This window comes from Rosa rugosa, chromosome 7 (assembly GCF_958449725.1).
Source record: "Rosa rugosa chromosome 7, drRosRugo1.1, whole genome shotgun sequence".
Classification (NCBI taxonomy): Eukaryota; Viridiplantae; Streptophyta; class Magnoliopsida; order Rosales; family Rosaceae; genus Rosa; species Rosa rugosa.
Genome location: NC_084826.1, coordinates 20767810 through 20784502, shown reverse-complemented (window position 1 = coordinate 20784502; position 16693 = coordinate 20767810). Strand labels below are relative to the sequence as shown.

The window sequence follows — 16693 nt, the reverse complement described above, 5'->3', positions numbered from 1 at the left end:
AAAAACAAATTAAAACAAAAACTAGGACAAAATACTCATCTTCTTCCTCTCCCTCATTCTCTCTATCTCTATCCATTCTCGCCGCTCCCCAAAAACCCTCCCACAACCTCCGCCAGGCTTCACATGCATCTTCATCTGTAACCTGCCATTTTTGGATCTGCCCTGGTAAACCCCTTAACCGCCCTAATCCCGCCTGCTTAACACCTACCTCGGCGCAAACGTGCTAGCCGAACCCAAGAAGTTTTTCCTCACAGACCGCTTTGGAACCGGACCGAGATTCAAATCCGAGAAGCCGACACCGATGCCGCCGAGATCGAGTATCTCGGACTGAGCAACCGTAATCAGACCAATTCGAAGATCTGTTGCGATCGAGTACCTCCTACTGGGCCTGTAACCATCGATCTGTTGCTCCACCAATTTACCTAATTGGGTAACAGGGCCGAAAGATTGGACCGTCATATATATATATATATATATATAAATATATATATATATACAGATCCTATCCAGAGCGGAGCTCCGCTTTGAAATTAATCGTGTGAAGTTCGAGTTTTGGGTCACTTTTCGGTCGCATATCCACATCTCGACCGTTCAGTTTTTAGGTAATAGTGTATAGATCATCTCTGCAAATTTTCAGCCAAAATGATGATCGTTAAGGCATTGATAACTGCCTTAAAGTTAGTACGGTTCAGGTTGACAGATTCAGTCCGTCCATTGGTTTAAGCGAGTTAGATGCCTTAACGATCATCAATTTGGCTGAAAATTTGCAGAGATGATCTATACAGTAGTACCTAAAAACTGAACGGTTGAGATGTGGATATGCGACCGAAAAGTGACCAAAAACTCGAACTTCACACGTTAATTTCAAAGCGGAGCTCCGCTCTGGATAGGATCTGTATATATATATATATATATAATAGTATAGAAGAAGAAGATAATGGAGAGCGCTGGTCTCTCTGAAGATCTCCCTGATTCCACTCAGCGTCCGGACTCTGACTTCGAGCAGCAAGTTTACTTTGTTCCCTACAGGGCTCTCTCTCTCTCACTTATTCACTCTCAAATTTCAGTTTCCGCTCATACTATGAATTGCTCCAATTTTTTGCAATTTTGAAATCAGGAGATAAAAGTTTGATTTGGATATCACAGAAAAATTAAAAAAAATAAAATTGAATGATGAGGTCTCGGACTCTGTTGTATCGATTTTTGGATTTTTAGATTTAGGTGTGGCTGCATTTTGAATCTTTTGATTGGACTTATGGAATTGGATTTTTCAGTTGGTGGAGGGATGCACAAGATTCAGTTGTGGGCGATTCAGATGGGAACAAAGGGGTTTTGTGTGTGGCATCCCCGGCCGCTTCGTCTTTAGATTTAATTGGGCTTTTGATGTAAATGTTGACTGGAGATATTGTTTATTCGATTCTACTAGTGTGTTATAAGTCTCATGGATTTGCACCAGTTTCTCTTTATGACCTCTTTCGAAACTTTGGTTATGATTTTGGAGAGTCAGTTACGTTTCACTGCATATGAGGTGGGTTTTGGCTTCTTCAATTTACCCAATTGAAGCATGTATGAGCTGGGTTTTGGCTGGGCGGTAAGGGGGTTCCAGGGATTGGGTTTTGTGAGGTTGAGGAAGCTTTGGGGAGTTTGGGGATTGGAGGAAGAAGAAAGAATGTTTTATTTTTGGGAAAATGATCCGTACGGTACCTGAACTTTTTTGCCTTATAAACTTTGGTACCTGAACTTCCAAAAATATCACTTTGGTACCTGAGGTTCTTTGCCCGACCGAAGATTGGTACATATTGCCGTTATCCCCGTTACGGAGCTTGCCACCTGGCAAATTTCCAAGGGTACTTTCGTCCCTTCACTCACTCCCGCCAAAACTTCCAGTCATACTTTCCCTCCTGATGGTTTTTTGGACTCTAGTGACTTTTACCGCCAAATTAGTCAACCATATAATTAGAATGTGGCGCCAAAGTTGAAGAAAAAGGTGGGCTGTTGAAACTATATATCAGTTTGGTACCTAATGTTTTTGGCCCGACAGAGCATAAGTACATGTGATGGCTAATTTCATCGTACGACAAATGACTATCTGAAATGCATATAACCTAAAACAGAGAATGCATTTTGATAGAGCTATAGTCAAATGCAACATACCAATTACATCTGTTTGAGGCATTAAACCCAACAAAACCATAGGCTAGCATTCTGAATTGTCTAGCAAATCCAAAAAAACCATTGTGCAGCAAACCCAACAGAGCTATACCCTAGCATCTTGCATTGTCTAGCAAACCCAACAAAATGCAAAAAAGTACAGTGGACACTAAAACCCTATTCAGAATCATTTTCTTGTGATGGAGGGGCTGTTGCTGGTCTAGGTTTTCTGTGAGCAAGGAGTTTGAACCTTCTGTTTGTGAAACCAAGTCTGGAGGAGCTTCCTGAAGCTGTAGTAGTATGTGATTGCTGGGAAGGCACATAAGTTGGTTGGGACTCTTCCACATTCTGAGAGACTTGTGGCTCTACATCCTGAGTTTCATTATGCTGCTGCTGGACAGGTTCAGCTTCCTGAGGATCTTGCTGTTGCACTCCCTCATCTTCCTGCTGCTGCTCTCCCTCATTTGCCTGCTGCTGCACCACATTCTCACCTTGCTGCATTCCAACAACACATAATAGATCCAACAGTTAATTTAAATTTCTCAATCATATCAACTGTGAACCTACAAAAATAAACAAAAATGAAATGAAATTGATAACCATACTTGGTTCCTCTGTTTGCATGTCCTCCTATTGTGGCCCTTCTTCTTACATATTCCACAACTGACCTGTGAGTAATAGACTCTTGGCAGCTTTTCTACTTCAGCTGGGGGGGGCACTTCTCCTTTTAAACCAGTTGTAGTAGGTATAACAAAGTCAGATATATGTCATAATTTCACAACAAACAATGACCAAAACAGTTGAAACATAACAGATAACCAAAATTTGTGCAGAGGAAGGATGACTGACCTTGTTCTTTGTTCCTTGACATTTTGGGCCTCCCAGGTTGTCTCCTATAAAAAGGAGGTGCAATTGGCCTATGTATCTTGTCCCACTCAGCCACTCCAGCTATTGGGAACATTACTGGGTCATAAGCCTTCATGTATGTGTCCTTGGTGAAGTAATCATGCACAAAATTATCAGGCCTCAACCCTTTAGAGTGAATTGCAGCTACTGCATGCCCACATGGTACCCCAGAGATGTCCCATCTCTTGCAAGTGCACGTCCTTGCTTCCAATGAAACTGAATGTGCAGCCACCACACCACTAGCACATGCTACACCTCTGCCTTGAATCTCAAAAATGTTATTACTTGAACTGATAACTCTGTATTCATGGCTAAGCTCTGCATTTTTCTTCATTTGCTTCTCAATTCTTGGGCCAACATTACACCTCCAATTAGGGCCAGATTGTCTTCTATTAGCTAACCTCACCATTGTGGCAGCTCTTATGTCTTCCAAACAACCAAGTATGGGCTTCTTCCTAGCTAGTAGGATGCTTTTGTTGAAACTCTCACAGTGGTTGTTTAACAAAACATCACACTTGAATTTCGGATCAAAGTGTGACTTTGACCAATGTTGTGCAGGTCTGTCCATGCACCATTGCCAACCAGTAGTTGAGCTCTTCTTCATGTCCTCCAAAGCATCCCTGAATTGATTCAATGTGCAGCTTCTAGCAATAGCCCATAGTTTATTCTTCAGTTCCAATCCTACAAAAAAAATACAAACAAACTGTTACAAACCTAGTAGCATATAAAACAGGTCAGCAAAGTAATGAAAGAGAGATTGCAAACCTTGATGTCCATCTGACTTGAAGTTATTGTGGAGATGTCTGACACAATGCCTGTGTGCAGCATCTGGAAATAACTCCTTTATAGCCTGCTCAAGGCCCTTTTGCTTGTCACTCATGAATGTGTAATGAGTGCTGTGATGTATATCTAAATCAATCTTCAAGAATTTCAAAAACCATGTCCAGGTCTCCCTTGTTTCTGCTTCCACAATTGCCCATGCAATGGGAAAAATCCCATTATTCCCATCAATCCCCACAGTCGAAAGCAACTGCCCCTTATGTACTGATTTCAAATGACACCCATCTAACCCTATGTAGGGTCTGCACCCCTCCTTCCAACCCTTCTTCAATGCCTCGATGCATATGTAGATCCTTTTGAACCTTGCAAGCTCTCCATCAAGTTCAGTGTGAATCCAAACAGAAGTTCCTGGATTCCTCTTCTTGAGCTCATGAGCATAGCTCTCTAATAAGTCATATTGATCTGCATGGCTCCCTTGTGCAAGCTTAAGTGCCTTCACTCTTGCTCTATAACACATTTGATAATCCACCTCCATTTCAAAATCCTTATTGATAGCATTCTGCATCCCTTCCCTAGACCAATTAGGATCACTCATGAAAAAATCCATGTGTTCTTCAGCAATAAAAGGTGCATGCATATGATACACCTTTTTTCCAAAAGAAGCACACTTGTGCTCTTGCCTCAGAGTCCTAATGTAAATGGTGGGATTATCCAAGTCAGTTGTAGAGGCATAGATCCTCCAAGGGAAACCAGGAGATGTCTTGCACCTTGCCAAAACCTATGTCAAAGTACAGTGGACACAATAGAGTCAGTTTAATTGGAATAACTCTTCAACACTTGAAACTCATAATGTATAAACAAGCTTGAAAATTACCTTGTGTCTTGTGTTTGTTGGAAACCTAATCTCCTTCCTTGTTTGAACTGCATGCTTCCTAATTGCACTCTTAAACACCTTGGAGTTTGGAAACTCCATCCCCAATTCAAAAGTAGGTCTCTTCATGTCCTCCTTATACTTGAACTCCCTCCATGAACTGTATCTTCTCCTACACTTAATAGGGAACTTCCCTTTGTCTTCATCATCCTCACCTGAGGATCCATGCATACTATCTAACCCTTCAGATTCAGTCCCACCTTCTTCAGATATATCCCCCCCCCCCCCCGAATCCCATCTCTTCAAACTCATTTACTCTGCTTCTGTCACCATCTACATTCTGTTGAAACTGCACATCATCATCTTCACTATCCAGTTCATAATCTGAATCGACTATGCCATCAAAATTTGGGTCCTCTGAGTCTGTTGTGCTTTCAGAGGAGACATCCACATCAAGAACCGAGTGGCCTCTTGAACTCTCACCTCCAGACCTTGTAGAATATCTCCTTTGCACCTCAGGCCTTTTTCTGCCCTTATTCTTCTTTGCAGGTGGATTGTGATCTTCTTCTTGAACCACATCTTTGCCTTTCTCCTTTCTTCTTTTGTTTGCTCTTTCCACTTCTGCCAGAGTCATGGATGCCTCAACATCATCAACAGTAGGCGCATGTCCTCTATCTTCTGGAACTCCATGTCCATCCTCATTTTGCTGAGGCACTTGTGCATCCTTTTCTTGAGGCAAATGTCCATCCACATCTTGGTCAGGCCCATTTCCATTTCCATTTCCATTTGCAGCTACTGTTTCACCATTGGGCTCATCACTTAACTCATCCAAGTCTACAAAAATAGGCTCTTCAGCATAACCCATTTCCTCTGCCCCCAAAGACCTTTCTTCCTCCTCATCATCAGATGTAACATTAGACCCTTCCTCCACATCTTCAATCCACCAGCCAATAAACATAGCATGGTTGAGATTTTCTTCAAACTGGTCAAGCACTTCAACACTAAAATTCCTCCTTTCACTTGTGCACACTATGTATAAGTCCATATAATTCAACCTTGGACATACATAGTGACACATCTCCACAACCTCTTGATCAGTACATAATGGCAGATACCCATCCCCCTCCTTACTTCCAGGAATTCTAAACCAGAATTGAATTGGGGGCATTTGGTACCCCAAATCATAAGCCCAATAGTGTATCCTTGTCATGGACATTGTGTCCGGGTCTACTCCATCAACATAGCACACTTGGCCCCCTTTGTAAACCTTATTGACTCCCTTCTCACTATGAAATCTCCCCCCATGATGAATCCTCATAGTGAACAGATTGGGATCTGCAAAGGCAAATTCAACATGTTATTTTACTAAGATTTGTTTAGTTAACCTACCTATTTAACATGGTAAATTCATCTTGTTCAAACTGTTACACACAATGCACAAAAAAAAAAAAAATAGTTTATGAATTTCCAACACCCTCATTCATTTAACAGTTATGAGGGTCACCAAACAATCACCAAACCCAGTCCTCTTCATTTATGTCCAGAATCGACTTGCTGGGATTTCAGAACCTCACCAACCAGCCCCAAATCGGTTACCATTTTTACTTCCTCTTTCATTTAACCTCCCCAACCACTTCATCCCCGACATCAAAGCGACAAAACCCTTAATTTTAAATTGCAGACCCAGACAAAAACCCCAAAAAATAAAACACATCAAACACCTAAGTCCAGACAATACCATATAAAGCCATAAACAATCCCTAAACAATACATAGGATTCCACCAGATTCGAGTAAAATGGAATAACTTTTTCGAGGGGGGGACCAATTTTTTTACCTGAGTACTTCGGTGGATCCCCATCAAGTCGAAAGTATCTCCACAATCTACCCACCATCTTACACTTCTTGGCTTTCTCTGTTTCGCTTCAAAGATTCGAATCTCTGTACAAAAGTGAAACAGAGAGCGACAGTTCAGAGATTCGGAGAGAGAGAGTTAGAGAGAGTTTTGACTTTCTCTTTCCAGATAGAACAGAGAAAGGGGTAGAAACTGAGTCAAAAAGAAGGGGAAAAGGACTTAGGTTAAACTCACACAGACAAAAGGACCAAAGTACCCTCCCCCGTTTGAATTTTGAATTGCTCCGTAACGGGGATAACGGCAATATGTACCAATCTTCGGTCGGGCAAAGAACCTCAGATACCAAAGTGATATTTTTGGAAGTTCGGGTACCAAAGTTTATAAGGCAGAAAAGTTCAGGTACCGTACGGACCATTTTCCCTTTATTTTTTTTGCCTTTTTTAGTCTGGAAATGACCATTTTAGCCCTGAAAATGGGCCCCATCGTCAGACTTAACGTTCGATTTAGACGGAATTTGAGAAATTGGACACGGTTGAGGAAAATTGACAAGCTCAGGGGGTAAATTGAATTTAATTCTAAAGTTTAGCATGATGATTTTAATATTGATTTATATATAGTGATTTTATATAGAATTTTGAGATTTGAGGATAATTTAGGTAATTTGAGTGGTGTATTTAATAAAATGATAAAATAAGAAATCTTGTTTTTGTGTTTTTCTTTTCTTTTTTTTTTTTTTTTTTTTTCTTCTTCTTTTCTCTCTTCTTCTTCGCGTCTTATTTCTAGGTATAGTGCGTAGGGGGCCGCGCAGGTGAGTTGGGTAGTGGGTGGGCTGAGGCTGGCAGCGAACCGGCTCTGGGCTGCTGCAGGGGCACGACAGGATCTGCTGCAAGGCATGCTAGGATTTAAATGCACTAATTTATTAGAATCATCATAATAATTTTAATTTTCTTTCAATTATTATCATGAGACCTGTACAATCTTAACAATTTTGTTATTCAAAATTGCTGGTAGTCAAAATTGTTGAAAAATAATCAAGAACACATGAAGAGGATCCAAACTAGGTCTATAACTACATTAATTGTTATTATTTTCTCTCCATTAGTTATCATGAAACAACATATACAATCATAAGGATTTTGTAATGCAAAATTGCTAGTAGTCAAGCTTGTAGAAGAAGATTCCAATTAGGATTTATATATATCATACTAGGTTTTATTTTCTTTCTATTAATTACCAAGAAAAAATATGAACGATCATAAGAATTTTGTAATGCATAATTGCTAATAATCAAGCTTGTCATGAACTCATGACAAAGATTTCAACTTGAATTTATAACAATAGCTTATTAAACATATTCCAATTATAGCTCCTTTTCTAATATGAATGTCTTTTCAGTCATTTCATTTACCCATATAATCTGATTTTAAATGTAAAAAAATTAGAATGTTTATTTAGTATTTAGGGATGTGTTAATAAAATTTTCTAAGATAATTTTATAGATTAAACATCATTATAATCAGGTTCTATGGTAGCCTCTACTTTCGGAGAAATGACACTAAAAAAATTCATAGAATACTTAGCTAGTTTAGTTTCTTTGGCTAGGAGCCACTAAATTTGTATTGTGACGCACAAAATGAACCTGAGCGGACGACTGTTACTGAAGAAGACCTCTACAATCTTGAATAAGAAAACCCAAATTCGAATCACCTCTTAAATAGTCTAAATATCGTTAATATCCTTGATATTTTCTCAAATTTGTTGTTTTTTACAACTACCGTTATTAAATCCAACATCTACTAGCTACTTGGGCAAAACTGTACCCTTAGGAAAATGAGTTGGTTACAAAGTCCAAACGCTCGAAGCCCCAACCGGAACAAGCAGTTCGTCACTTCAGTTGGTTTTGCTCTATCCACAGAGATCAACAGCATCCTCTAAATGGGTTTTCTGATTCCTTTTTAGGTTTCATTTTCCCATACCCAAAATCAAACAGAGACATACATATAGAACTCTACCAATTCTAAAACCCCAAAAAAAAAAAAAATGAAAGCTTTCCTCTTCTCTCTCCTAAAACCCCAAACCCTCACTAAACCCACCAAGCTCCTACCACACCAACACCACCAATGTCGAGGCATCATCGCCAAGGTCCGCCTGAAATGGGTCAAGAACCGAAGCTTAGACCACATCATCGACACCGAGACCGATCTCAAAGCCGCCAGTCTCCTCAAGGACGCCATCAAGCGATCCCCAACTGGGTTCCTCACCGCCAAGTCCTTCGCCGATTGGCAAAAGCTTCTGGGCCTCACCGTCCCTGTTCTCCGATTCATGCGCAGGTACCCAACTCTGTTTCAAGAATTCCCACATGTCCGTTATGCCAATCTGCCTTGCTTTAAGTTAACAGACACTGCACTATTGCTAGACTCACAAGAACAAACCATACACCAAACCCATGAGAGTGACACTGTGGAGAGGCTTAGTAGAGTTCTGATGATGATGAAAACCAAGAGTTTGCCTCTGCAGTCTTTGTATCCTTTGAAATGGGATCTGGGTTTGCCTGATGGGTTTGAGAAAGTGTTGGTTCCAAAGTACCCGGATTGTTTTCGATTTGTTAAGGCTTCGGATGGGGTTACGCGATTGAAGGTCATACATTGTCCTGATGAGTATGCTGTTTCGGCATTGCAGAGGAGTAAAGAGGGTGGTGATGTGGGGGATGAGTATAGGCAGTTCAAGAGGGGGCAGACTGTGTTGGCTTTCCCTATGAGTTTTCCGAGGGGTTATGGGGCGCAGAAGAAGGTGAGGGCATGGATGGAGGAGTTTCAGAAGTTGCCATACATTTCGCCGTATGAGGATTCTAGGCATATTGATCCTAATAGTGATCTTATGGAGAAAAGGGTTGTTGGAGTTTTGCATGAGTTATTGAGCTTGACTATTCATAAGAAGACCAAGAGGAACTACTTGAGGATCATTAGAGAGGAGTTGAATCTTCCACATAAGTTTACGAGAATCTTCACAAGGTATCCGGGGATTTTCTACCTTTCATTGAAGTGTAAAACAACCACGGTAGCGCTCAGGGAAGGTTACCAACGAGGGAAGCTAGTGAACCCGCATCCGCTTGCACGTTTGAGAGAGAAGTTTTATCATGTAATGAGAACAGGGCTTATTTATCGCGGTAAAGGTGTGAATATGCTGTCTCAGCAAGATATGTTGCTTGACAATGTGGAGAGTGAAAGTGGTCAAGACGACTCTGAGGAGGAACAGGTTGGAACAGGTGATGAATGCGATGAGGAGGAAGTCTCAGACTTTGAAATGGAAGGATCTGATGAAGATTGAGTTTGATTGACTGAACAGTTTGCTTACATCGAGTAGCAATTGTCATTCCCATTCAAGTAAGATTCTCTGGGCAAAGGTTGACTTAACAGTTTTCTTATTTGTGTAGTGAACATCATTTGTGATTTTCTTAGCTATGCGCTGAAAAGGTATGTTTTATGGTCTCGTGTCAGCCAAATAGAAATCTACTGAGATTGTTTCGATTTTCTTGTACAAATGTGATAATGATTCTGAGATTTACCTTCAAGGGTAACCACTGTTCTCTGAGGCAACACAATTACATATATTGGTCTTTTAATAGTATAATCGAAGAATCCAATTTTTTTTCATAGTGCTTTCTGTTTCTTTACATTTGGCCAAATATATATATACCATTTAGAGAAGTGAAAAGATTTCCCGTTGCCAATTCTTTTGTAATCTATCCCCGACTACTTTATACTTATATCTATTTGAATAGTTGTACAATCATATGCTTCTCTGTATTACATACAGAGATTTATGAAGTAGGGGAACTATTAGGTTTTGGGAACCATGACAGAGTAAATGAAACTATACGTGTAGCCAGATGTTTGACTACTCTTGAATAGCAGTCAGAAATCCTTAAAACATTTTTCCCTAGGGTTAGAATTCTCTGTGTTTCTGGGATAAATAAATTATTTTGCCAACTGATTCAAACTTTTCTGATATAGTTTCTCTCATCTATTTCTCTTTCTAATTCGAATTATAAAATCTTTTTGTATTTATTATGCTCCCTTTGTCACAGATTTGTGCCTCCACTTTGATGTGGGGTCTCTTATCATGTTTTAGTGCCAGTTGCAAAAGTGTTTTCGCTGCATGGAAGAAGCTTATAGCTATTGTCGTGCTCCTACAACAGTTTTGTTTGATAATGCAAATTGAACTGTTTCATATCTGTGTGCAAAGAGTAATATTTAGAACTTGCTATGTATATGTGGTAGTATCAAGGTTTTCTTGTTATGGATCCTTGTGTGTATTATGTATTGAAAATTCCTCTTGAATTTTGAAGACTGCACCATGTAGATTTCTTGGTTGTCATTTAAATATTTAAAACCAGGATCAGTTGGTTCGACTTGGAACCTTAATAATTGTCACTGTAAAATCTTAGGTTCGTTTAGCTCATTATTTGAACTCAGTTCTCTGTTGTCTAATTGTCCTGATGTAAATTAGGCTTACAGCATCTCAGTGTTCTCCCACTTATGTCTATGGATGTGCATGATTGATGTAGATCTAAGAGAGATTGACCCTGTTATTCTTCTCTGAGATTAATAAGAGCATTTCTTCCAGATATAAAAGAAGAAACCTCTACCCTTTACCTTTTTTTTTGGTCTGATTTTCTCTTTGCCATTGGCCATTTGGCTTGCTTGATTCTCATCGTTTCCTTGCAACCTTTAGCTTTTTGTGTGTGTTCTGGCCATTTGTTAAAGTGAGAAAAGGACCTCCAATCTTCCAAATGAATAAACTAAAATGGATGATTCTTCCCTTCATGGATGGTACATCTCTAACAGTTAAGTGATCTTGAAACCAAGTTTGAACCGATAATTTGCTGAATAGAAAAACCAGCTTTTCAGGTGGAACCACGAGGACCAAGTAGCATTTCAAGCCAACTTCAAAAATCAAAATGAACACCGGGGGTGTAAGAAGACCTTGCTTCAATACAAAAATGTCCAGGTTTTGATAGTAGAATTGAAATGTAGTGACCAAATTGCCAGATTGTATTGATGGAAAGCAATGAAATAATATGTTGTAAAGTGTACTCACAAACAAGTGAACAACTGCCAAATTCAATATAGGTATCGCTATTTAGTAAGTCAAGAAACTTGTGCCGATTCACAAGTCTCAGAGACATAAGTAACCCTTCCAACTATTATGCTGTCCTATTTGGGTCTCAGTAATTCTATCAAGTAACTCTTAAACCAATAGTTTTTCTCAAAATCTAGTATAGCAGCTCCAATTTTAGAAACGAAAACTTAACAACAAAGAAAGAGAACAAGCAAAATATATAATCCATTAATTTGAAGAAAAATAATATTCTATATACTCAATTGAAAAAAGAACAGGAACAAGTCCAGTATATGATGGGAACACTAGTCCCAAGCACTAGGACCAGTACCACCGCCATAGCCGCCGCCGCCATAGCCGCCGCCACCATATCCACCGCCATTATTTCCCCCTCCATAAAAATCTGAACCCCTGTTGAAAGAATTCTCCCTTCTGAAGTCACGGCCACCAAAACGGCCTCCCCCAGATCGCCGGTTTCTACCACCACCATAAGAAGCCCTCGATGCGTATCGAGTAATCCAAGCAGGTACTTCCTGATTTGCTTCTTGCATTAGATCAGCTAGTGGTTTTGCCATCGAAAGGTTGTTCTCATTAAAGAATGCTGTTGCAAGTCCTGATTTTCCAGCTCGCCCTGTCCGACCTATCCGGTGAACATAATCATCAATGTCATTTGGAAGATCAAAATTTACCACGTGAGCTACATGGGGAATGTCCAGACCACGTGCAGCCACATCTGTTGCCACTAAAATTGGTGTATGTCCACTCTTAAATGATCTCAGTGCCTGTTCTCTTTCCTGCATACAGACATACCGGAATTATGTCAGGACTTGAATTAATGCTAAACTTGCATGGCCAATGTAACATCTAAAGAAAATGACTACCATTAACAACAAAGTGATCTTTCCACTCGGCAACAGTATCATAAAATGCCATTACCCAAATCAGAAACCTATCTCTATTTAATTGAAGAGAAGTTCGACAGGTTCATAGGTGGTCTTAAGACATTATCAATGAAACAGACACTATCTTACTGCAAGAAAAACAGAGATATAATCTGCACGCTTATTCAGCTCAACAAAAGAGGTTTTTGTGTTTTTCTTAGATTCTCTTTTCCTAGTTTAGAAGTTTATGCCAGCTTATTCAGCTCATGTATTCAAAGTCCCCAACCTAAAGCACCTAGAGCCCGCATCTGCCTTGAACAGATAATACTGTCATGGCAAAATATTCTAACTACATTCAAATTACAAGTATCGAATGAAACCAGGGTTTTTTTTTTTTTTTTTTTTTTTTTTTACAAACCTTGAAAATAAGTAATAATGTATATCATTAAAAAAATGAAAAAAGAAAACTATTATCATATGTTTGCAAGGTCATTAGAGATGGCATATTTGTTTATTTCATGGTTACACAATACAAAAAGCTACAAGTACAATGGCTTGATATCTCATGTCTTGATCACTCTTGATTATTATACCTTCTCCAGTTCCTCATTATTCCTTTTTAACTCTTTTAAGTAACGCATAAATTAGGGGTAGAGAGAAGGAGGGAATAAAAAGAATGGAGAAAGCTCACACCTATAAACAAGGAAGGGCATGGCCAATGATTAGGAAAGACACTAAAGCAACAAACTACAAACTCCAAGTTTCAGTCAAGTCATCTCTTTACCAAGAATTTATGTAATAAGAAATATCACTCGGACACAGAGCAGTTGAAAACACTTCTTATACCCTAGATTAATCTCGAACCGGCTAACCTGTTGTGTTCTGTCACCATGAATGGTAGTTGCCGGAAACCCATTAATACACAACCAGTGTTCCAGTGCATCTGCTCCCTTCTTTGTCTCCACAAAAACTAATGTCAAAGCTTGCTGCAGATTCGGTTTCTCAGAATTATTAATATAATGCAAGATACTGATCATTAATTTGAAGAAATAGATTACAAGTAAGTTTGGTCGATTAAATTCAAATAAAACACTTTCAAATAAATAAATAAAATACCTTGCCATGAGTTCCATTTTCCCTTTGTGCGTGAAGGAGGTCCATGAGATGACTTCTCTTATCAGATTCATGAACAAATTCAACTCTTTGAACAATTAAATCAGTACTTGAGCCAACCCTTCCAACAGCCAAAAATATATAGTTTGCCAGAAAATCCGACGCCAGTCTCTGCATTCCAACACAAATTGTGAGCTATCAGATACTTTCACATTCATTATTGAAATCTACTATTCAGTACAACCATTATCAACATACAAGTCAAAGGGAAAGATCTCAGAAACCACTTTTGATGATGCACCAATACGTATATAAAGATTGTCAATAATTGAAGAAGAAATTAACAGGAAACTGACAGTTGAAACAAACCTGTATCTCCTTTGGAAAGGTTGCACTGAATAGCATGGTCTGTCTCAAACCTGGTGGAGGCATGTCCATCTGTTCCACTATCTTCCTAATTTGAGGCTCAAAACCCATGTCCAGCATCCGATCTGCCTCATCAAGAGCCAAATATCGTATCATCTGCAATGATACTCTAGCTCTCTCAAGCAGATCTACCAATCGACCCGGAGTTGCCACAAGAATATCTACTCCTCTTTCAAGCTCTCTCAACTGGCATGATTAGAAAACATACAGTAAGACATGAATCTCACTGAAAAGAATATGCAAGTAAACTGGACAGGTATAGGCCCCAAAGCAAGGATGTCCATAAGTTATAATAGTTGAATGGATAGCAATAACTTGGAACAGGTCATCTCCTATGGTATGCAACTACAGTTACAGCTGAAAACATGAATCAATTTCTTTTCAGACTCTTTGTCAGAAACTTATAAACCTAAGACCCGCCCATCCTTTACAACCTAGTCCTCATTCTATAAGAAGAATAAGTATGACAGGGCCTAATACATAAACTACAATCAAGTTAATTCCATTGGTAAAAGGATGCAAAACATAATGCCACAACCAATTCCATGCTTTACACACCTGTTGGTTTATTGGCGCTCCTCCGTAAGCAACTACCACCTTGACACCAGTTTGATAAGAAAACTTTCTAGCTTCTTCATGTATCTGCAAGCAAGTCAAAAGAGTAACAACAATAAGCTTACATATTGACCATTAGAATGTGGATGTAAGACTGGCATAATCACAATCTAACCTGACACGAGAGTTCTCTAGTAGGGGAGAGAATAAGAGCAAGAGGATACACAGTACGTGCTCCACGAGGTCTCTGAGCATACTGCCCCTGCATGATCCCACTAATAATTGGAAAGCAGAAAGCAGCTGTCTTGCCAGAACCTGTCTGAGCACAGGCCATCAAATCTCGTCCTGCAAGAGAGATCGGTATTGCATGACGCTGAACAGGAGTTGGCCTCACATACTTGCATCTCCTAATATTTAAATTCAATGCGTCCCCTAGATCTATCTCTGCAAAAGAATTCACAGCTGGCGGGACATCAGATCCACTAGTTTCAACTGGGATATCCTCATAAGCATCAAAGTTGATGCCTGTGTTTTCTTGCTCAAAGGGCTGTTCTGTGTTATCGTCATCAGCAAAGGGATTTACCTCCCGTTCCCTCCCACGGTCCCACCCTCCACTTCTATTGTTCCAACCACCACCACCTCGACCACCGCCACCACCACCACCACCACCTCCATATCCCCCACGCCCAACATCAGACCTAAAACCACCACCACCACCCCAGGCAGACCCAGCTGCAGGCCCATTATAACCTACATTGGCTGGTGGCAGGGTAGTCTGTGAAGGAGCCGGAGGATCAGCAGACGGAGGCCTATTACGAAGATGTGGCGGAACATAAGTTGATCGTGCAGGACGAGATGAGCTGCTATTGTCAGACGGGCGCGATGAGCTTCTATTGTCAGATGGACGAGATGAGCTGTTATTTTCAGACGAACCAGCGTCTGCATTGTCTCCATCATTACCTACAGAATCTGCCCATGACCTCATGATTGCTAATACGCAACCCCTTCCTTTCCACTAGTTTTGATGAGTAACCTAATATGCACCACATACACAAGAAATAAATAAGTTGCAGTTCCAAATCTAAACTTGTCTACTGCATTTACCTTCTATACTTTGTTTTTTTTTGAAAGCAAATATCTATACAAAATATAACTTGCAGATTAAAACCTCATCAACAAACAAGCAAAAATAGGACTTGCCTGCAAAAATAAGAACACAACTAAGAAATTCTAATTACATAACTACAATTAAAGTAGAATATTTCTACAGATTAAACAGAAAAGTGATACAAAACCTGTAAAATTCGTATCGCAACAAATACAAATCTGAGCAAGCAGATCACAGTAAATCAAGCAAATCAAAACAGCATTCTAATCAAATTTTCGAAAACCAAAGCAATGTCATACTCCAAACAACGAAACGAGCGCGAGAAAAACACAAGCACCGTTAAAAAATTGAAACGAAAGATTAAGAGCACGCATTCAAATAGCCAACTGAGACATGCAACACGCTTAGCAAGCACCAAAACCTAGCTTCGATATACAAAATCGCCGAGACTGAGATAAGAGAGAGAGAGAGAGAGAGCTTGGAACCTGAAGCGGAAACGAGCAGTGAAGAATTGGATCGCGAAACGGGAATTACAGAGAAACCCTAGGTTTTGGTGAGAGCAAGAAGAGCAGGATCGGACAAGAAGCGCAGATATCGCTTTGGGTCTTCGTCGTCGTCAATGAGATTTCTTTGGGGGGATCAGAGTGTTCTTTTTTTTTTCCCTTCTTCTACGCTATGTGAGGAAGATTTTTTAGTTTGATTTTTCAAAATAATAATAAATATCTTAAATTCACTGACGTCCGTACAATTTGGGGGGGACGCCTGCCGTCATAAAAATAACCGAACGGTAAACCGTGAAATTGTGGGGATTCTCAAGAAATAAAGGGTAGGGTAAATCTACCAATAATCTATCTCTCCCAAAAATAATTAAGTTGCTTTTCAGCTTCGGCCAGAGATAAATTACGGCAAAATGTTTGGGTGGGATTC

General features: G+C 39.8%; 2 protein-coding genes across 2 annotated transcripts; one reads left to right on the top strand and one right to left on the bottom strand.

The window, feature by feature from the left end:
* The first annotated feature begins 8394 nt into the window (after nucleotides 1–8394).
* Nucleotides 8395–10089, top strand: LOC133721461 (protein WHAT'S THIS FACTOR 9, mitochondrial). Its single transcript, XM_062148084.1, has one exon. The coding sequence runs from the start codon at nucleotides 8603–8605 to the stop codon at nucleotides 9887–9889; it is 1287 nt and encodes a 428-aa protein (XP_062004068.1). The 5' UTR covers nucleotides 8395–8602; the 3' UTR covers nucleotides 9890–10089.
* Nucleotides 10090–11886: 1797 nt separating this feature from the next.
* Nucleotides 11887–16444, bottom strand: LOC133721295 (DEAD-box ATP-dependent RNA helicase 37-like). Its single transcript, XM_062147869.1, has 7 exons — nucleotides 16252–16444; nucleotides 14834–15691; nucleotides 14662–14745; nucleotides 14047–14289; nucleotides 13681–13848; nucleotides 13437–13550; nucleotides 11887–12477 (listed from the first exon to the last, which is right to left on the bottom strand). Exons 2-7 carry the CDS (start codon nucleotides 15641–15643, stop codon nucleotides 11989–11991), a joined length of 1908 nt encoding a protein of 635 aa, XP_062003853.1. The 5' UTR covers nucleotides 15644–15691; nucleotides 16252–16444; the 3' UTR covers nucleotides 11887–11988.
* Between the last annotated feature and the right edge of the window lie 249 nt (nucleotides 16445–16693).

What these genes read in the sequence shown, in the direction of transcription:
- LOC133721461 (XM_062148084.1), top strand. Translation starts at nt 8,603, where the DNA reads ATGAAAGCTTTCCTCTTCTCTCTCCTAAAACCCCAAACCCTCACTAAA.
- LOC133721295 (XM_062147869.1), bottom strand. Translation starts at nt 15,643, where the DNA reads ATGAGGTCATGGGCAGATTCTGTAGGTAATGATGGAGACAATGCAGAC. An exon ending in CCTTTCCAAAGGAGATACAG is followed by an intron (nt 13,849 to 14,046) that starts GTTTGTTTCAAC and finishes GTTGGAATGCAG; the next exon opens with AGACTGGCGTCGGATTTTCT. An exon ending in ATGGTGACAGAACACAACAG is followed by an intron (nt 12,478 to 13,436) that starts GTTAGCCGGTTC and finishes GTCTGTATGCAG; the next exon opens with GAAAGAGAACAGGCACTGAG.